The sequence below is a fragment of the Cervus canadensis genome, chromosome 24 (genome assembly GCF_019320065.1).
Source record: "Cervus canadensis isolate Bull #8, Minnesota chromosome 24, ASM1932006v1, whole genome shotgun sequence".
Lineage (NCBI taxonomy): Eukaryota > Metazoa > Chordata > Mammalia > Artiodactyla > Cervidae > Cervus > Cervus canadensis.
The window spans coordinates 15,680,107-15,703,233 of NC_057409.1; the positions used below are offsets into that span (position 1 = coordinate 15,680,107).

The 23,127-nt window shown below is 40.6% G+C and overlaps 1 protein-coding gene across 5 annotated transcripts in view; it reads right to left on the bottom strand.

Annotated features, from left to right (window-relative positions):
- DIS3L2 (DIS3 like 3'-5' exoribonuclease 2) overlaps positions 1–23,127 on the bottom strand; it is a 354,056-nt gene that overhangs the window by 274,586 nt on the left and 56,343 nt on the right. For all 5 annotated transcript variants that reach the window (XM_043445967.1, XM_043445970.1, XM_043445968.1 and 2 more), the window contains exons 4-5: positions 18,478–18,531; positions 13,526–13,627 (exon numbers count right to left, since the gene is read on the bottom strand). In XM_043445967.1, coding sequence (XP_043301902.1) covers positions 13,526–13,627; positions 18,478–18,531 — 156 coding nt within the window. The remainder of the gene's footprint in view (positions 1–13,525; positions 13,628–18,477; positions 18,532–23,127) is intronic.

The following is a 23,127-nucleotide window of genomic DNA, read 5'->3' on the forward strand; positions in this document are numbered from 1 at the left end:
TTTAGAATGGCACTATTTAAGGATCATCTTTGGGAGAACTGAGAAAATTCAAGTCATTTTCCATGGTCTGTGGTTTAGATGCAGAAGATCCCACCGATCTCATTCTATACTGCATTTCTAAGGCACAGCGTGATGCCTGACTCACAGTAAGCGTGCAGCAAAGAGGTAATAGAGGAGTTGTATGAATAGACAAGCCCTACCCTGACCCTGCTGACAGTCTGTATTTTAAACTGTTTATCTCCACCATTCATTCTATATTCCAACCTGCTAGAAATCTCCTTGGTTCCTGACCATGAGCTCACTTCCCATTTGAAGCTTTATACTCATCCCTTAACTGATCTTTGTCAACTGCTTCAAGCACTGACCTTCAGCTGATCTACTACAGGCCTCCTCTAACCGTGCCACTGACAATTTTTCCTGCAACACAAATAGGCCTCATTTGGTACTTTACACGGACTGAGTGGAAAATTGCTTATCTTCTCTCTGATCACTTCAAGCACAGATGCATACCACCTACTGCTCAAGTAAATGGCAAAAAGGCCTGAAGCGTAAGGGTAGAGCCCAGGGACACTGGATGAGAAACTGAATGAAGCTGGAATAAATAGCAGTAAGGAGAAAGTTAAGATTAATTTTGCCACTAGAATGTTCACATTTATTGTTCAAGAGAAAACTATAAGGAAAACAAATCAAAACAAAACACAGAATCCAAGCAAGCTAATCTCCAAGAACTCACAGAGATAGAGACTCTTAACATTTTCTTTTTTAAAAAACTTTTTTATTTTTTATTGGGGTACAGCCAATTAACAATATTATGACAGTTTCAGGTGAACAGTGAAGGGACTCAGCCATATACATACATGTATCCATTCTTCCCCAGAGACTCTAACATTTTCCAATTCAAAATCAAAAGATTCAAGAACTAAAAGCTTGAAATACTGAGATGGAGTCAAAACAGGAAAACTCTTCCCAGCATAGCTGTCACGCTATTTAAGAGGAGAAGCAGGAGTTTGTGTGAAGGCTCCTACAGTTTCTTGGTCAGCTGGGCAGGAGCAAAGTCCTTCATGAGGTCTAATGCGCCCCTGGAACAAGGGTCAACAAACCACCACTGACCGGCCACATCCAGCTGCTTGTGAAAATGAAGTTTTTCTGGAACATAGTTGCTTTTGTGCTACAACGGCAGAGTTGAGAAGTTGTAGCAGAACCATGTGGCCCACAACGCCTTAAACATTTTACTATCTTGTCTTTTTTAGAAGTTTGCCAATTCCTACCCTAGAAGGTGCCTATGCCCTCCAAACTACCATAGGGACATCACCCTTCTGGCCAACTATTCACAGGGCATTTGCTTCTAAACCTGATCTGGTTTTCTCCAGAGCATGTCCCTGTCTGTCCTACCCTTGGTTCTGTGCTCTGCATTATCAACTCATTCTCTTACCAGCCAGTCCCAACTTCTTTTAGCATTAAATCTAGTTCATTCTCTGTACACTGTTATCAAATCTGAGCTTTTAATCTGTCATGAGTTGATGGATTAAATTTTAAGTAATTTGGTATATTTCAGAAATCTTTCATTAAAAATAGACAACTTGGGCAAGATTTTCTATCTCAAGCTCTGCCTCTAGGAAATCTAACTTAAGATACTACATTTAAGTCAAGTTTTTCTTTCTCATATGAAAACAAAGGTAACCATCATCTTTGTGTCTCTTTCCTTGAATTATTACCCTTTCTCAGCCTTCTTCATGCCCTCCTTCGCTCATTGTGATTTGGATTCTGCCTTTTCTTTTCTTCCCTACTGAAACTGCTCTGATCTGTGCCACAAATGGCTCCATATTAGCCAAATCTAACTTCTCATTAAAATTTCTCACTGGGTCTATCAGCAACAGGGCACTGTGGACTTCTCCTCATTCAAATGTCCCTTGTTGAGGGACATCCCAGCCTAACATTCTCTCCTGGTTTTCCTCCTTCCTTTCTGGACACCACTTCTCAGTCTCCTATATTGGATCTTTCTTCCTCTCCACGGCCATGAAGTGTTGGTGTTCCTCAGACTCCATTCTCGGTGGCCTTATCTCTCCATAAATCAACCCCAGGAGATTTATTCAAGTGTCATTGAGGTTACCCAAATCTCTACCTCTAGCCAAGGTCTCACTTGTGAACTCCAAATTCTAATATCCAACGTTTCCTAGCTCTACATACCTATACGTCCCCAGGCCTCACCAACTCACCATGTCCAAACAAACCCATCATTTGTCCCTGCTCCCCTTCCTAACTTAGCACATGGTGCCATCATCCTCTGAATTACCCAAGCCTGAAAAGTAGGAGTCATCCTAGCTTCTTCTTTCTCTCTTGCCTACTACATCCAATTGCCACATTCTAGCTTACTAAACAGGCTTAAATTCATCTCCTTACAACCCTCATGGCCACTGTGACTCTTACCTCTCTCACTGAGACTCTTAAATATTAATAACTTTGTTATCAACCTCCCACCAATTTTACTCCTTTCCTTTAAATCCTCCACCCTTCCACCAAAATGATATTCTACTATTCAAATCTGACTACATCACCTCTCCTCAAAATCCTCGAATGGCTCCCCAATACCTACAGGGTAACAGCAGAACTCTTTTATACAGTATGTAGACATTTCATGATGTGGCTCTCCTGACCTGCCATTTACCAGCCCAGTCTCATCTCCTGCCACTTTATATCTTTATCTTGCATTGTAAGCTCCAAAATACTAAAATAGTAGGTGTTTCCAAATCTACCACATTCCTTTCCCTAGTTGCCTAAATTCATAAGACAATTATGTCTATGTCCTAAATCATGACTAGTTTCTATAAAAGATACGATAATATAAGCCTATTGAAAAATTGTTTAAAAATGAAAATTTTAACAAAATTTAAATGAAAAAATGTAAAATTGTAACAGTAGCAGTAGCAAGCAATAATATCAAAATACTACTAATAATAACGATAAACTCTTTGTGTTTGTGTGTGTATGTGTGTTAGTTGCTCAGTCGTGTCCAACTCTTTGCAATCCCATGAACTGTAGTCCACCAGGCTTCTCTGTCCATGGAATTCTCCAGGCAAGAATTCTAGAGTGGCTTGCCATTCCCTTCTCCAGGAGATCTTCCCAACCCAGGGATTGAACCAGGGTCTCCCATATTGTGGGCAGATTCTTTACTGTCTGAGTCACCAGGAAGCCCTTTATGGTTTATAAATATTTCCAAATAAATGCCTTAAAATTTCCTTGCCTTTCACTTACAAAAATTACATCATTAGCTTAATTCAAAGATTAATAAATTTACTTTGTACTACACATTGTACTCTAAGGCAAGAATTACATAACTAAGGGTGATCTTAAAGACCATCTAGATCATTTTCAGGCATTTCTGAATTCTTTGTTCATTAGTGGGGATGAATTTATAGTAAATGATGTAGAAATTTTTGCCCGATCTCCCTAATGACCAGTGGCATACGGTTTTCAGATGGTTAGCCAGGAATGCCACGTATAATGAATCTAATTAATCCAGCATGACAGTTATCAGTGCAGTTCACCAGATATATCCTGCCACCCCAAATTGCAAACACTTTGGAGAACTGTACTTTTCGGCCCTCTTGTGGTTGAGCAAGGCCAGGTGACTCACTCTGGCCAATGAGCTGTGAACAGAACTGACAGAGATACTTCAGGACAAAGGCATTTTAAATATGGCCCCTCCGAGGCTCTGTTTCCTTCTGCCACAGAAAAGAGGACTGCTCCTAACAGCAGTTGTTTCATTCAGCCTGGACTCTGGAGTAATGATCATGCAAAACACAACCCTAGATGACAGTGATGGGCAAAGGGCATGAATAAGAAATAAACCACGTCATTGCATAATCTTGCCTACCATCCAATTATCCAGCAATTTCCTCAAAGGAATGTATACTGAGATACTAACATTTTATGTCAATACTTTGTAGGAGCATTTTATGTCTGCTATGAGTAAATGTTATCAGTGGTAAATTCAAGAGCTAGGAATAGTAAAATTGAGTCATTACATGATCTTGGCCAAACTATAACTCTCAGTCCTTGTTTCAAAGAAGAAGAAGAATATCTGACATTTCTTGTGCATTTATAATGTGCCGATATTGTTTTAAGTACTTTACCTATATTAACTCATTCCTTACAATGAATGTGAACTCACCAAACCATCTCTATGGATCTAAGGAGGAATGAATTAGTTTTCTAGCAAATAATCCTAAAATATTAATTGGGAGTTTCCCAGCACAAATAAGCGACTCTATCCTTAAATGATACATTCCTTATTTCAGACATTTCAATTTGAATTATAGAGATGTGAAGGCATGTTTAAAGCAGGCAAGAACCTGAAGATTTGATCCGAGAGCTGGCAATAAAGAAGAAGAAGAGAAGACTGTTAAAAATAGGTTTGTGTATATAACAATTTGGGGGAAATCCGATCATAGCAGTAGATATACCTCACCTACCATATTGTTATGGGTGGAGGCTCTGGAGACCTTGCCCTTCAAGATGAGGTACCTTCCAAGTCTTTTTTGGGCCTGCCACACAGCCAAGAAACCAAACAGTTCTCAGAAATCCTTACTCCACTGGAATTGAGAACAATCCAAAATGATAGTGGTTATATAAGAGATTGGATTAAATATAATCTAGTATGATTGGTGCATATTTAAAGAAGAACTTGGAAGACAAAACTTTAAAACAATCACTTGAAGGAAAAGTTAGTTGTCAAAGGAAACAATTTACTGTACTAGACCAATTTCATGTGACCATAAGAAGATTTGGAACAGCCATTGAAAATTAGGGATTAAATGTGCACTTTGATTTTTTTTTTGTTTGTTTAATGTAGAACAAGAGTAGTTATTCCTATCAGCACTTCCTTTATTCTTTCAAGCTCAAGTTCTTTCTATGCCAATCTCTTCCAAAATACCCATCCATAGTTCTATTATTTCCTTGCTGAAGTATGAGCATTCTGAATAAAAATAAGTTTTCTTTCTTATTTTAACTGTACAAAAGACATGTGAGAAAACATAGAATAATTGTCCCTGTCTTAATTCATGTATAAACTTTGCTCTGTTGTAAACTAAGTAAAACAATCCTGTCCCAAAACCCTATTACACTGCTGGTGGGAATGCAAACTAGTACAGCCACTATGGAGAACAGTGTGGAGATTCCTTAAAAAACTGGAAATTGAACTGCCATATGACCCAGCTATCCCACTCCTGGGCATACAAACCAAAGAAACCAGAACTGAAAGAGACACTTGTACCCCAATGTTCATCACAGCACTGTTTATAATAGCCAGGACATGGAAGCAACCTAGATGCCCATCAGGAGACGAATGGATAAGAAAGCTATGGTATATATACACAATGGAATATTATTCAGCCATTAAAAAGAATACATTTGAATCAGTTCTAATGAGATGGATGAAACTGGAGCCCATTATACAGAGTGAAGTAAGCCAGACAGATAAACACCAATACAGTATACTAACACATATATATGGAATTTAGAAAGATGGTAATGACAACCCTATATGCAAGACAGAAAAAGAGACACAGATATATAGAACAGACTTTTGGACTCTATGGGAGAAGGCGAGGATGGGATGATCTGAGAGAATAGCATTGAAACATGTATATTATCAAGTGTGCAACAGATCGCCAGTCCATGTTAGATGCATGAGACAAGTGCTCAGGGCTGGTGCACTGGGATGACCCAGAGGGATGGGATGGGGAGGAGGTGGGAGTGGGGGTTCAGGATGGGGAACACATGTAAATCCATGGCTGATTCATGTCAATGTATGGCAAAAACCACTACAATATTGTAAAGTAATTAGCCTCCAACTAATAAAAATAAAGGAAAAAATAATAATAATCCTGTCCCAAGAGAAATTTAGACTTGGCTAACAAAGTGCTTAGTTGATTTATTCTCACTCTACCTTCTCAGTACAAGACAGATACTCAACAAATACCTAGGTGATAAATGAATAACATTATAGTTTTCCAGGAGGCATCAATATACCAAATCTATTCCAGTCTATCTTACTATTTTTTAAATATTCAGACAAAAGAATAAAGAAGGTAAGTTCCAATGAGAAGAAATTTCACTTGAAATCCACCCCTGACTCATCAGCCAGTCAACTCCTGTTCTAGTTTCACCTGATTTAATTGTAATATGCTCTTATCAGCCTCCTTTACTCTGACTTTCTCTGGGCCACTCACTACGGTTGCATCAACTAATCTGCTCTCCCTAGTTCCCAATCAAACAAAGAAGTTAATATTTAAACAACTCTGGCTCCTCCTATACAGGACTTAGCTTGAACCCAACTCCTAGATCCAAGATACAACAGCTGAATTCTGGGCTCCCAAATCTCCTTTGGTACAGCCAAAAAAGGCCCAAAATTCTGGTTTTCAAGGTTGGTCTTCTCCGTTGGTTCTTGTTCCCAGTATTGCTCTAACCAATTCTCCTAGCTTAGGGATTATATACTATCCTTGACTCCCAGCCTAGTGGCTGCATCTACCAGTCTTCTTGTAATAAAATGGTTCCACATCTCTGCAATTAGAACCCTGTCCCAAAATTCCAGAAGGATGTACTCCCTACATGACAAATGCCTACCTGCCTCGGAATACCTGTGTCACATGCCTCATGAATTTGAGACGTGGTGCCAATAGCCAGAATGGTATTGGGGTCTGTAACCTCTTTGACTCTATTCTTGTCCAGAGGGTTGTATCTCTTGGTTTGACTTTATAATTAGGTGAGTGCTCTCAGTTTCTTATCTACTATGTAGGGCAGATGTCTGGTAAGATACGTTCCTAATACCTGCCACCATAATGCCCTGGGCAGCTATCATATCTCTCTAGTTTCAGGATACAGCGACTCAATTCACTCAAATTCTAATTAACTGTTTCTAAATTCTTTATCGTATAAGAATAATACTAGGCCTTTGGGCATCTCAAATGATAAAGTCAATTCTGTACCCATGATGGTAACTCAGGATATTGCCTTATGCTAAAGTATGTATTACTATTTTCTGGATTTTTTTTAATGTTGATTTTTATGACACCTGACAATATCATATTTACAGATCAAATAACTCTCTCCTTTGTATCTCTGGAATAACAAATAGCAATGGAATCATGAATTGAAGAGATGTGACTCAATCCCAACTCTGTCACTCCCTGGTTATACGTTACCTAAATTAGTATGATGTTTAAGCTAAACCTCAAGTTTCCCATTTACCAAACTGAGACAGACATACGGGCAGACTCAAGAATGGTGTGAGGCACTATACACATTCCTGGTACATAGTAAATACTAAGAAGTGAGCAAGCAGCAACAGCCACAGAGCTTATATAAACTTTTTGCAATGCACTGTATTAGATTATTAAGAGAAGTAAAATAAGAGGATTAATTTATCACAGTTTAAAAACGATGAAGGGCAAGGTTGTTTATGGAAGATGAACTTGATGGGGAAAAGGAAAGGAAATGGAATAGGCAAAGATCAAATAAGTGGCAATCAGAAGAGTTTACAGAGCAAAGAGCAGGATTCTGTGAGCTTCAGTAAAAGGGGGTCAAGGACATTAGTATTCCTGGAGGGGGGAAATCTTGATAACAGTTAGGAATTCCCTGTTCTTCCCAGTGTCTAAGAGAGCTGATTGAGGGGCTGCAGCACTTAGCCATGGAGAAGGCAATGGCAGCCCACTCCAGGAGAATCCCAGGGACGGCAGAGCCTGGTGGGCTGCCATCTATGGGGTCGCACAGAGTCGGACACAACTGAAGCGACTTAGCAGCAGCAGCAGCAGCACTTAGCCAACTGCATGGCAGGAAGACAGAGCCTTACTTCATGTGTTCCTCTTGGAAGCAGAAATTTTCACAGCCCTCTGCTACCAAATTAATTCTCAGCCCAAGTCATTCTCATTCCACGCCCCCTCCCCCAGAGAAAAAAAGCCAAACCTCTCTCCTCTATGAAATCTTCCCCATTTCTCTCAAGAGTTTAGTGCTCCTATAACTCATGTATTTCTCCATCGTGCAAACTATACTACAGTTGTTGCATCCCTTTTCCAACCAGTCTATGAGCATCTTAAGAGCAAAGCATGTGACCTATTCAAGTGTGTACCTCCAGCGTCTAGCACAAGGCAGGACGGGTGGAGGGTGAGAAGCCATCAGATACCCTGCACTGTTCCAGGCAGAATCATCAAGATCAATGGTTCTAACCATTTGGGGATATGACATCCACCTTAAAACCTGAGGAAAACCACAGACCCTCAGCCTATAAAAATCCATGCACACACTCGCACTGAAAAAAAAAAAGCAAAAAAAACAACAAAAACAAACATAAGGAAAGGAACGAGCAATAAGCTGAGTCAAGAGATATGTAGTCTACCTCTGGTTCCCAAAACTCCAAGTTCTCAAACAAGTCACTAAACTTCCCAGTTGACAAAGTGAAGAAACTATCATTTGCCTCAACTCTCCTTCACCAGATTTCTATAATAAAGAATACAGATACATACTAAAAGCATGGAGGAATTCTGAAATTAAAATAGTTATATAAGAGCAAATTATTTCTTATTACTGCTCCACAGCTTGATACTTTCACAGCTATCTATTTTGCCAAAAAACATGCTGAGAAATAAATTGACTATTTACTACTACAGCGAAAAGAACTGTTGTTTACATACCCAAGAGGGGTTTGCACAACAAGCATAAAGAAGCAAAGATGAATAATCCAATTAATTCACATTTGCTCACACCATTGACTACAGATTCCTTTGATAACAATATGCTTTTGTACTAAAAAACCTGTAATACAATTGGCCAGTATGCTGTGAGATGTTTATATTCTACATGTCAGGGATTCTTGATGACAGTCTGAATATTCTCTTCTCTCTCATTTGACCCTGTCACCAACAACTGTCACAGGTGGGCTATAGCCAACAGAGCTCCCCTCTTCAGAAGGGGAAGTTGTAAAATACTTGCAAATAGTGTGTGTGTGCTCAGTCGTTCAGCTGTGTCTGACCCTTTTGCAACCCCATGGGTTGGAGCCTGCCGGGCTTCTCTGTCCCTGGAATTTTCCAGGCAAGAATACTGGAGCAGATTGCCATTTCCTACTCCAGGGGATCTTCCTGACCCAGGAATCAAACCTGCGTCTCTTGCGTCTCCTACACTGGTAGGCAGACGGGGCTGACTTTAACATAAAATGCAGTTGTCAAGCAGCCACTGTGAAGACCCTTAGAAACTCCAAAGAAATGGAACAAGTAAGGAACGCTGAGCCACCGTCTACACTTCAAATCTTCTGAAAGCCGAAGAGGGCCTACACACATACCCAGGCAGACAGACCCCCTGTCATTTCCCCAACTCTATTTCTAGCAGCAACTCCAAGGGTAGGGTCCCCCTTGCCGGTCTAGACCTTTCTGTGTATCCATGCCAATCTCTGCTCAAAAGTAGATCATTAATAAAGGATCCAGAGTCCCAGGGGGAGGTCATGGCCCAGCCACAAGGTGTTAAGGTTCACATTTCTTCCCTCAGCTATCTTTCCACCAATCAAGTCTCAGATCCTAGGTCCAGAGAGTTCAGCCCCAGCTCCCTAACTTCTTTCTTTTTCCCTCTTGAGTCACATAGTATATCCTTGTTACTCAGTGTGGTTCCAGAACCAGTAGCACCAATGTTGACTGGAGCCTTGCACAATTTGGGGCACCACTTCAGATCTACTGAATTAGAATCTGCATTTTAACAAAATCCCTGGGCTGAATCATTTGCAGCTTAGAGACAAGTACTGGCCTATAGGATTGGCCTCAATTCTAATGAGATATTCTCACATCCAACTTTCTCAAACAGAACACAGCTACTCTTAGCTTTGCTCTGCAAACCTCCTTCATGAATACCACTCCTCCCCAGACTCCCCTCTACCCATCTGCCTAGAAAGCATTCCCACACAGGGCAGTGACTACCATAATTCTTGATGAGCTGCCTGGCCTACCTGCCAGTAACTCTGAAGGCAGACTCCAGGGCCAAGAGAGCTCCAAAGTTCCTCTTTCTGTGCTGATTCGCAAGTCGTAGGCATTGGTAAGAAAATCATCAGAGGCTTTTTTACAATTAAGCTCTAGCACAATTTCTGGGGTCTCAGCCAATACCTAGCACCCAAGATTTAGGGACTCAGCCTACTTTTCTTTTGACTTGAAAGATGCCATGGTCCACTCTAGTCTCTGCAGGATTTCTCACTGCAAGACTGCTATTAAAGAGATTAAGAGTGGACAACAAAGAGGATAAACAAGGACCACTAGCACTTTAAGAAGTGCAGGCTTCCCTGGTGGCTCAGTGGTAAAGAGTCTGCCTGCAAGGCAGGAGATGCAGGTTCGATCCCTGGGTCAGGAAGATTCCCCTGGAGAAAGAAATGGCAACCCACTCCAGTATTTTTGCCTGAAGAATCCCATGGACAGAGGAACCTAGTGGGCTACAACCCATGGGGTCCCAAAAGAGTCGGACACGACTTAGCAACTAAACAACAGCAAACTGCTAACTGAAAAGCAATTTTTACACTGTGGAAATAATACAGGAGGAACATTACAAATGACAGCTAAAAGGATTTCAAAAGATCCTGACTCTGCCCCTCTTTGGACTTGGCTGCCTATGCTTAATCCTGAGAACAGATTTCACTAAACATCTTCCTCCTCCATGCTTAAGGGCTAAAGGTATATTGACTTCTTCCATGAAGCTTCCTCTTGCCAGCAAGAGGGCTGAAAAAGTTATCAAGCAAGGTAGAGCAAAATATGCCTCTCCAGATTCAAGCAGGTTATATGGATTATGAGCGCCTGAGTGTGTTGATACCATTTCACTTAGACCTTTGCCCCTTGCAACCTCAGAATGCATCAGCCTTTTCTCTAAACCAGGCAGAGGTGGAATTTAACCATCATGGTTCACACTCCACTTTATCAGGGACAGAGTCCTCTCTTCAAACTCTTCAGCTGACCTCTAAAGATCCTCCTGCTGACCTCTAAATGTTGGCTTTCCCCAAAACCCAGTATTCAGCTGCTTTCTCTAGCTACACTCTCCAGGTGACCTCATTCACTATATGGCTGATGACTCCCAAACTGACAGCTCTAGCTTCAAGCTCTTCTTGAAGCTCCAGATTCATTTGTCCAAATATCTTATTTCGTTCGTTGGTTTCTTCATTTTCAGCATTTTTTACAGCTTTATTGAGGTATAACTGACATTCAATAAACTACATATATTTAAAGTACACAAATTGATTGGTCTTAACATACAGAATTATGAAACTATCCCAGCACGAAAATGAACATGCCTATAGCCCCCAAAAGTCTCTTTGGGGCCCTAAGGTAATCCATCTCTCCTGCTCCCACTCCAGGCAACCAAAGATTTGCCTTTTGTCACTATAAATTAGTCTGCATTTTCTAGTCATATAAAGGAATCATAGAGTGTGTACTGTCTAGCTTCTTTTACCCATCACAACTATTTTGAGATTCACCCAGGTTAAATATTACATATATCAAGCAATACCATTAATTTTTTTTTACCAGCCAAGTTGTATTCCATTGAATGGATATAACAAAATTGGTTGATGGGCTTATGGACATTTGGGTGGTTTCCAATCTGTCTGGGGCTATCGCTAAAAAAGCTGCTATGAACTTTCATATATAAATCTTTATATGAACAAATACCTTAATTTCTCTAAGGTAAATATCCAGGAATGGAACGACTAGGAGACTTCATCATTCTTGTTCCTTCTCTGGCTTACCTTTACTATAAAGCTGCCTGTTTGCTATAAAGCTGCCTGTAGAGCTCTCTAATGACCTCTAAAAATACTTCCTCTGGTTGGACCAGACTGTAATGCACTCTTTCTGTCATCTTAAACCTGGTCAACACTGTGCTAGATGATGCTTTCAAGAAAAGAGGAAATGACCTAAATCAATCTATATTCCTAGGACCTGGAGCCAACCCTTAGTTGGTGCTTTCAAGGAATCAAGGAAAGAGACTGTGCACAACTGGCAGCAACCAGGGATGGGAGTTTCCCTGGAGGAGGGCAGGGCAACCCACTCCAGTATTCTCGCCTGCAGAGTCCCCGTGGACAGAGGAACCTGGAGGGCTACAGTCCACGGGGTTGCAAAGCGTCGGACACAACTGAGTGACTAAACACATCACAGCAGAGGAATGGGAGCTGGGGGCAGGGTGGAGATGAAGATCTGGACTAGCATAATTCACTCTCTGCATTTAACTTCAATCAATCAAAATTATCCTTAAATTCAATTAAGTGTAAGTAGTACCTATCTCTAGCTGCAATCCCCACCAGACTAAAAACTCCATGAGAGCAACAACTATGTCCATCTTGATCATTACTAATGTCCATGCACCCTACAAATCCCTGACACATAGTTCTTACTCAATTACTAAAGCCTTATCAGATAACAAAAAAGAATTTAATTTATGCCTCAACAAAGCTCTGAGATAAGGTAGTACTTCCCACATTCCTGGAAAAATTAATAATAAAAACTTGAGTTGCTACCATGGGTCAAGAACTATTCTAAGATTTTTACATATATTCCCATTTAATCCTATGACAAATCTATGAAGTAGGTACTATGATTATTCCCAATCTATAGATGAGGCATATGAAGCACAGAGAGGTTATATAACTCACCCAAGGTTATACAGGTAAGTGGCAAAGATGAGCTGCAAACCCAAGTAGCCTAGCCTAAAAGCCCACTTTATTAATCACTCTGCTTTAATACCTCTCACTGAAGACACCAAAATCTCGAGTAGCAATAAACTGAGCCAAATAAAATAAAAATGTGATATAAAGCATGCTAGGAAGAAAAATTAATATTTAGATATATAAGTTACCAGTTTTATACAATTAAAAAGAAACTGCTGTTATGAATCATTCTAGTGTCTGACCCTTATTTAAAACAGTAGTCAAAACAAAAGCAAATCTTCCTTTCCAATTGACAGACATAGATGGAAACTAAAACCCAGAATATTCTCATATTAACAACATTTTCATCTGCTATCAAATCTCTGTTTTATAAAATACACAGTCTATTTTTATCTGCCAAGGGAAGCCCAACCACCAAACTGGACATCACAGAACTAGACATGTGCTGCCTGGGTTTTCCAGGAAAGGCATCAGGAATATGTGAAGACTGCCACCATCCCTATGGCTTTGTCTTCCCAGTTCTCCCAGCATTAAATGTTGGATAACAACACATTATCAGGTTTGAATGTCCCCTGCAAGCTTTTCTTCTACCCTAAAAATTACCAGAAACCAAGGCAAAGCATGCAAGAGGGAAGACAGATCACAGGGGAGGGAACAAGGAGAACTCAAATCATTAGGTGTGTGCCCATCCAATGAAGCTATGTCCCAAGTGTTCTGTGTGGCCTGCTTCTGAGGCAACCAAGGGCCTGAGGGTCTGGGACTGCGTCAGTTTATGCTGTCTCGCTGATGCACTGTGGAATGCAAAAGGCCCTGAGAAGTCTCTAGTTGTAAGAGGAAAACTTAACTCACCTTCCACTGCTCCTCTGGAAGCAGCTTCACGACCACCAGATCCCCATTCAAGGCTCTATTACGAGCAACAACGCCATCAATAAAAATGTCTCGATCACCATCCTAGGTTGGAGAAAGGAATGTAAGAGTCAACTTACCAAGGCTTGGAATCAAAAATAACTCCCTTGGCTTACAAACTGTAGACTCTAAAATCTGCCCGCTGACTTAACAGGAACACTGGTATTGCTATTTAGCCACAAACAGACCTAGAGGAAGTTCAGTCTCTTTGGAACTAATAGAATTGGTGATAAACACATAAGAGCAGGTTAACATAATTCTAAAAAGAAATCACCAAATAAGAGAAGATCTACTATAGGCAGGTCAAAAACAAAAATATATAAAGCAAAAAACTAGGATTGCAAGCTTGCATAACCAGAATGCGAAAGGACTAAGTTGTCCTTTTTTGTCTTGAATAAAATAAAGCATGATGGTACCCCTTCTATACTGAATTTTTTTAAGCAAAGGGAAGGGTAAAAAGCAGACAGTTTGAAAGAAGATAGAAGAAAATCAACATATAATACCCTTAAAAAACCAACCACAGGCAGGGACAACAACCAGCTCCATGATTTGGGCTCTCTACAAGGAAGCTGGCATATTCCCTGCCCTCCCCCCACCCCCGCCCCCCAGGAAAGCAGCAGAGAAAGCAAATCATGGTTTGTTTGTTTTTTAACTGAAGTAGAGTTGTAGTGTTAGCTTCAGGTATCCAGCATAGTGATTGAGTAATTTTTTCAGATTACATTCCATTAGAGGTTATTGTAAGATACTGATTATATAATAATTCCCTGTAGCATAGCGTAGTGTTAGTCACTCAGTTGTGTCTGACTCTTTGCAACCCCATGGACTGTAGCCCACCAGGCTCCTCTGTCCATGGAATTCTCTAGGCAAGAATACTGGAGTGGGTTGCCATTTCCTTCTCCAATAATTCCCTGTGCTGTACAGTAAATCCTTGTTGCTCACCTATTTTATCTATGGCAGTTTGAAGAGCTGAGCTGAATAAACAATCCAAATCTATGGGTAGACTGCATCACAACTCAGCTCATATTTGATTCATTCAGAAGTCTGCATCTATTGCAGAATCTCTTATTTTAAAGATATTCGCAGGCAGCTCAAAATTAAAAGTTTGAGTCAACCTCTTCTAATTACTTTTTAAAGTCAAAGAGTTCAGTCCTTTATTTGAATGCCGTAAGACTTGCTTGCTCTACCCATCAGAAAGAATGGGTGGCGGGGGGAAGTGGTTAATGATCAATCTGTTGGAAATATAAAGGGATCTGGGGGTATTCTAACTAAGTATTTAGGAGGCTGGAGTAGGGCAGCAACCCAAGTATTCCATAATGGTCAGAACATCCTCCATCGATAGAACAGCTTCCTTTGGGCCAAACATAAATTCTACAGATACACAAAGAGTGCCTCTTGAAGATAAGATGCACAAAAAAGCTGTACAGAACTTTTTGCAATATAGTTCTGAGCTGAAACTTTGCTTTTTTTAATAAAAAGCCAGGTTTTGACATCTGATCTATTTCTTCTCTTTATCTTATCCCCAAAGAGGATAAAAAAGCATCTCAGTAATATCAGTTTATCTTGGGTTTTTGGAAAAAGACGCATGATTTCATTCTAATTCTATATCTTACTTTCGCTGAGAACAACAGGACACCAGCAGGTACACACAGACATGACTTCTGTATGTATCTTGAGTTTGTCATAAGAAAATGAATATCAACTTTCTATCAGTAGAAATTATAACAAACCTAAAACATATTCTCCCAAAACAAAGTACTTTTTTATACCTGAGGATCAATTTACTGTTCCTATTGGCATATGTAGCAATTTTAACACAGAAAGTGACACTGTGTGAGTTCTCAGCTGTTTTCAGAGTCAACAAGAGTAAATTTCATCAAATCTAGTCTAATTTTGTTTCTCAAAAAGCTTCAGAATTTTAAAGTTATAAGGAACATTAGACAATATTTAGTCTACTCCTTCATTTTACAATTAAGCAAACTTTCTGTTTCTTACTGTCAGAGCGTAAGCCACATCTCCTATCAATTCCTACCTCTATTCCCTCTGGTAAAGCAGGGGGCAGGTAATATTCAGGCCCTGATCTCACAGCCCACCTCCTAGCCTACCTGTGAGCATGTTTCCAGTTCATACCAGTTCACAGTTGACATGGACATGAGCAACGTACACTCAGAAATCTAGACCAGTGATGGATTTACAGAGGCATGTCATTCATTGTCCCTACTATCTCCTCCTTCAACTGTTTTCTATAATGCTTCTAAAACCTGAAATTGACCAGAAAACCCACAAAACTGGAATGCAGGATTGTTCCAGTGTCCAAAACCAGACTATCTACAATCAGTTACAACTGGGCTTTTTTTTCTTAAGTATAATTGCTTTACAATGTTGTGTTAGTTTCTGCTATAAACAAAGTCAATCAGCCATAGGTATACATATATCCCCTCCCTCGTGGGCCACCCTTTCCCAACCATCCACCCACCCCAGGTCATCACAGAGCACCAAGCTAAGCTCCCTATGCTATGTTCTTAATTACTTAGAGGTGAGTCATTTAGCACTTTTTCCTCCCTCTGAGACAATTTTATTACTCCATCAATGGCCAAATAAGAGAATAAAAGAGGTACAGAAATAAGCCAATCTTAATATCGCAACTGTGTAAAAAATTCTAAGTAGGACATGCCAGGAACACAATTTCAAGTAGAACAACTTGAGCTCTTGAAACATCGACTTATGCTTCTTAACTTTAACAAGCCAGATTAAACAGTGGCAGCACATTATTTGCAAATTTAAATCATATGAATTTAACTTAAGGGAACCTAAGTAGGCCCACACTTCAGAGGACCCCTGCCCTGGCCCTCCTCTGACTACATCCATCCTCATCAGGTAAGGAGTTCTCAAGGCCAAATGAATTGTAATCAGCCCCAAGCCCACTTCCAGGGCATATATGAGCATCTTCCCCAGGTCTGTCTTCCCAAACACACAGCACAGGCAGCTAACAGGTGGGTATGTCTAAAGGGTATGGGGAGAGGCTGGACACGTGGGGTGAGATGCTCACCTAGAGGACAAGGGCTTTCACTGAGTGTGGGGAGGAGGCCGGAGGGCAGCAAAGAGGGGACATGGAGCCAGGACTGGGAAGAGAAGAGGGGCAGGCCAAAGGTGGGCTTTCTCCATGCAGCCGCCTTGCAGCATGAAGCTCCAAGTAGTCTGAGAATTCTACACTTGAACCCAAGTTCAAGTACATGGAGGTATATTTGACAAGGAACATATTTCACTTAACAGTTTATTTGTCTGGTGTATAACTTTTAAGTATTTAATATAAGGTATTCATGCCTCCACTTGTACTTTGGTCCTAGGCCATACATTCATCAGGAACCAGCCTCACAGGAGACTAACTTACAGAAATTCAATACTGTGTACTCAGGAGAGAGAGAAAGCAAGCAGTGAAGTTTTCAAAATGCTGTATATAGTTTCACTTATCATTCAAATCAATGAGAGCAAACTTCAATATGCAGGGAGATGGGTGATTTGAAACCAGGTACGTCTCAGGGCCAACTCCTTACTGCACTGGGTGTGATTCTCATGCTTAAAAATCTATGTTTTTCACACACTGGGGCCCCTCATATAATTGAGCTCCTCCAACTGGTGTGCCAATGAAGAAATAATCCTTCTTTCAAATGCAGAGAAAATGCTGGTTATGCTAGATTTCTGAGAGATGGTTAATCTGTCTCCAACACTGCACACTCCTCAGAGGTTTTCATGGGTAATTCTTATCATTCTTGACTGTGAATTTACCTTATGAGCAAACTCTGAAATCTAACACCCATGTAACTCTGCTTTAAGCTACTACCTCAAAGCTAACACTCAATTCTCTCATCTAAGTACCACAGTCAGTACACACATACCATGTTCTGTCACGGGAACAGAAGATGACTAAGAGAGTACAAGGTGACATGGGATATTGCTAATCTAACCCAGTGGTAAGACTTAAACTTCAGATACAAACATGAATCCTTAGCTTCTGGACACGGGCAAGGGAAAAAAGGACTAAACTGAGCTTTGGAATAGGTCTTTGGTTACTGAAAACAACAATAACAATACCACCTATGGAGTACATGACTGAACTTGCATGCTCATTAAACGTATCATTTCTCATAATGAAATGCAGTAGCTGAAATATATGTATTCCATTTCTTCATGTAGAAGCCAAAGTTTCTTCCTATAATCTCTCCCACTGTGAAAAATCTACTTCTACGGCTACACTATTTATGGCATCCTGGAAAAGATAAGTCAAGAATTTAAGAATACTGCTCTCCCAGCTTTGCACAATCAAGCCTTATCCAGAGACCTGCTGCTAATTAGATGTCAGAGTGAACTTCCCTTAATCAAAGAGAGCATGTTCAAATGAGTCATGAACTAAGAAAACATATAAAGACTCGGAGGTAAAGAGTCTTGTACCAAGTCCTATCACCTGTGGAAAAGTGAAGTGAGAAACTCTAACCAAAAAAAAAAAAAAAGCATTACACATTATTTTTGGACAAATCTGAAGATTAGCTCATGCAGTAGATTGAAAGTAGATAGCATATTTGTTTAAGAGAGATTAAACTTAAACCAGTGGAAACACCTATAAATCCTTTAAGAAGTGGTGGCTGTCTGTGAGGGTTCAGCTGAGCCTTGCAGCCAGTAACAATGCCATCCCTTTCATTTGAAGTGTGATTTTTAAGACTGGCAGAAGGGGCTGTCAACCCAAGGCAAATGTTGTTTATTTAAATTTGAAACAAATCCTTGCCCATCTTCAATTCTGTTTCACTACTCTGTTTTTCAGTTAGAATATATGATTTCAGTTTCACAGCACATCCAAAAAATTAAATGTGACATTAGGTTTATTATAAAGTTATTGAACTTACCGGAGAAGGAATGAAGGCTTCATGAAACTTCTTTGGATTAATTCTCAAAACACCCTTTAAAATAAAAAAATAAAATCTGTGAAAATTTAACTAGTTACACACTTGGGATTTTTCCATACATATGTTATTATTCAATAAAAAAGTTAAAATTAATTAAACAGTTCGATCTAGGAAACAAGTTAGATGTATAAGAACTATTCATTAAATGCATTAAATTCATTAAATGCATTAAATGCATAAAATGATTTATATTGATGTCTATACTACATAGTTCCATCAAACACTGAAAGCTCACACTGGCACCCTGCAGTGAACGGGCAGAGGTGAGAGGCAACAGAGCTTGGCGTGGAATGGGAAAGTGGCAGCTACTGGGGTTTTCTGTGCCCCTATATGCTAGTCTTCAAATGTAAAGAACAAGGTTACCTGGGGATTATGCATCACTATACAATGCCCTTTTTTTAATTCTACAGGACCTTCCCACAACTGCTTGTTTCTGTGACAATTTTCAAAGTGATACAGGTTGACTTCCAAGTTGAATAGTGAGTCTCAAGATACTGGATGTACTCTGGGCCCCTCTGCAGAGCTGAATGAGTCAATAATTCAAATTGGTCCAGAACCAGCTCTTAATGTAAATGGGAATCCTGGCTCCAACAGCCAGGCCACCCAGTCTGCCTTCAACTTCATGTTATTCCAGCACCAAATCAGGGTCTGCTTCTATTTATGCTCAGAGGTGCAGGTGGGAGCTGTCTTCAATAGCAGTTCAGTATTTTAGCCCCTTGCAGGAAGCTGTAACCCTCCCCACTTACAGCTGCACTGGAAGGCCACTGGAACACATGGATGGAGGGAGTTATTTTCCTAAGAGTTAGACTCAAAGGGAGTCTTGAGAAAGTGTTTTAAATAACATTTCTCCCCTAAAATATTGAAAGACTCAAAGATACACAATTAAAAAATAGGTGAGGGCATAAAATAAAGCAGAAAATAATTATTTCTTTCACTGGTACACCATGTTTAAATTACAAATTTCCATGTAACAGTTTATACTACTATTAAATCCCACACAGACTATGACAAACCCTCATTCAGTCCTTAATTCAGTAATTATTTATTGAATTCTGATTACATGAAAGATCCTGAGACAAACAACGTGGAAGAGAGAATGAGAACCAAGCTCAGTCCTTATTTATAGAGTAAACATGAAGAAAGATGGAAGTGAGGGGACAGCTTACTTTTAGTTGGGGATACTAAGCAAGGCTCCAGAGATGGTGTCCGATCTGGTCCTTGATTGGAGAAGCAAAATTTGAAGATAAGTCAGAAGAGAAATATAGACAAGAGTGATTAAGAGTGGACTTCTCTGGCGGCCCAGTGGTTAAGAGTCCCGCTTGACAAGGCAGGGAACACGGGTTCAATCCCTGGTTCAGGAAGATCCCACATGCTGGGGGGCAACTAAGCCTGTGTGCCCCAAGGACTGAGCCAGGGCTCTAGAGCCCAAGAGCTGCAACTACTGAAGACTGAGCACTCTAGAGTCTGTGCTCTGCGGCAAGAGAAGCCACCACCATGCGAAGTCCACTTACTACAACTAGAGAGAACCCGCACACAGCAACAAAGACCCAGTGCAGCCAAAAATAAACAAATGAAAAAAATTTTTAAATATATGTATTTTAAAAAAGAGTGATTAAGAGGATGAATACTTTTCTACCACCATGCTATATCAGAGTAACAGACAGAGGGACTGGGAAGTGAGGCAGGGAACGCCCCCAGAGGCCTGTCCCTTTTTACAAATGTCATTACAACTTCACATTTAGGACAACTGTTTCTTATTGGGGGAGGGAGGAAAAAGCTTATTACATTTATCCTAACTATTCATCCACTCACTCAACAAATATTTCCTTATTTCCTGACAGCTAGGATGACAGGCACTTTGCTAGGTGATGAGGACACAATGGAAAGAGAGTCTCTACCCTCAGAGCTTACAGTCTAGTGAGGGGAAATAAACACTCCAAATAAATAAAAGTAAACTCGTTGATTTTTTTAAATTCATTTTCTGACCCAAGTTTCTTTTTTTTTCCAGTGAATGTTTAGTACATGAAGAAGCATAGAGCTAATACTTTCTGCTTTGAAAGTTCCTTTAAGTATAGAGCACTCAGAGATGCCATGACTGGGTTCAGGGGAAAGAAATAGGTTCGCTCAGGTCTGTATCTTGGCCCAATTTTGTGTGTCTGTGATTTTTTTTTTAATTGAGATATAGTTGATGTGCAACATTGTATAAGTTACAGGTGTACAACAGTAGTGATCTACAATTGTTAAAGGTTATATATTCCATTAACAGTTATTTAAAATATCTCAGCTCTATTTAAAAGAACAAATATTATAAGGACCTAAAAGATTTTATTCTTTGTTTAAAGTGTTTGTTTATTTGGTTGTGCTGGATCTTAGTTGCGGCACACAGGATCTTTAGTTGTGGCATGTGGGATCCAGTTTCCCAGCCAGGGATCGAACCCAGGCCCCTCTGCACTGGGACCTCGGAGTCCTAGTCACTGGACCACCAGGGAAGTCCCAAGATTCTATTCTTGATTGTCTATCCCAAACTTCCTGATACATAAAAGTGTACAAGGAGGGACAGAAGCCTGTTTCAAGAAAAGCATTTGCAATTTGACTGGAGCAGAATTTACGAACTGCACCTCAGGAACATAACACCCTGTGAGTGACCACATTAAGAAAGAAGAATCTCTAGCAGAGTCCACAGAGGACCACAGTCATCCCCACAGTCTGACAGAAGACACTGTCAGCAAAGCATGTCAAGAAATGGCCTTGTAACTGAAAGAGATGTCTAGCAGATGCCTTGTCTTACTCACCGCCTACGTAAGTCCAGGACTTCCATTTCCACCTTTTTATGACCATCACCTAATTTGCCCCACACCCTCACCCCTCATTTCCCCCCAAACCCTCTCCTAGGCCTGGGACGTGTGGCTCCTACATCCTCCATCTCTTCGCTAAAGGCACTGGTGTCTCCCGGCCTCCATGGAAACCTGATGTGATCACTTCCCTTCAAGTCCTCTCAGAGGGAGCCGCTTTTCTCTCCTATCCCATACAGCTCAAGGACCAGAGTAAAAAAGTATCCCCCCTTGCTTCCCTACTGCAACTTTAAAAGTATCTTTTTTCTGCCCAGTCTCTCTCAAGATCCCCAGAATCCTTAGAAGTTCATTCATTGGCTCCTGCTCCACCTCCTTGGTGCTGTTGTCTTCAACCTTCTGGTCGGATCCCTGATTTACTAATGTTCTGCCTCTTAGCTCACTCTCTTCCCCTCACCATGTTTATTTCCTTCCTCGGCTACCGAGTTGCCATGGCCTGTCATTACCTATCACCCCTACAGACCCTGAGCCAAGGATCCTCCTTCTTCTTATATTCAACTAATGAAACCTCACTCACAGTTGACTCCAACTACCTGCCTGAGTCTCCATGTCTACAACCAAGGAGCTGAACATTACTGTAGAAAAATACCATATAGCTGGGCTAATGAGCCTAATTTGGCAATCACAAACATGTTTTATTTGGCTTACAGGATGTTTGAAAATGCTTAAAACTGAGGAATTTCACACATAAATATGTATTTCCAGATTTTCATGAAAAAATCAGCCACATGGAAGCAACCACCTGAGTTGAATAACAGATGCTTCTCTTACAGCAATAAAAACAATCGCGAATAACACTTATACTGGCTTATTACACGTCACACACTGTTTTAAGGGCTTTATGTCTATCAACTAATTTAACCCTCAAAACAACCCTATGAGGTAGGCACCATTACCCTCTTTTTATAAAATGAGAAATGGAGGCACTGAGATGTGCCCCAGGAAACTAAGATCATGGCATCTGGTCCCATCACTTCATGGCAAACAGATGGGGAAACAATTGAGACAGTGAGAGACTTTCTTTGCGGGGTACGGGGTTCCAAAATCACTGCAGATGGTGACTGCAGCCAAGAAATTAAAAGGTGTTTACTCCTTGAAAGAAAAGCTATGACCAGCCTAGACAGCATATTAAAAAGCAGAGACATTACTTTGCCAACAAAGGTCCATCTAGTCAAAGCTATGGTTTTTCCAGTAGTCATGTATGGATGTAAGAGTTGGGCCATAAAGAAAGGTGAGCGCTGAAGAATTAATGCTTTTGAACTGTGGTGTTGGAGAAGACTCTTGAGAGTCCCTCAGACTGCAAAGAGATCAAACCAGTCAATCCTAATGGAAATCAACTCTGAATTTACATTGGAAGGACTGGTGCTGAAGCTCCAATACTTTGGCCACCTGATGTGAAGAACTGACTCATTGGAAAAGACACTAATCCTGGAAAAGACTGAAGGCAGGAGGAGAAGGGGATGACAAAGGATGAGATGGTTGGATGGCATCACCGACTCTACGGACATGAGTTTCAGCAAGCTCTGGGAGTTGGTGAAGGACAGGGAAGCCTGGCGTGCTAAAATTCAAGGGGTCGCAATGAGTGGGACACGACTGAGTGACTGAACTGAACTGAGAGGTGCCCACTTGAACATGACATTTAAGCCCAAGCAGTCTGGTTCTAGAGTCCTTGGTCTTAACTGCGGCAGACTTCCTCTCCATTTGCCATAATCACCACCAAACCCCTCTTCATTCATTTGTG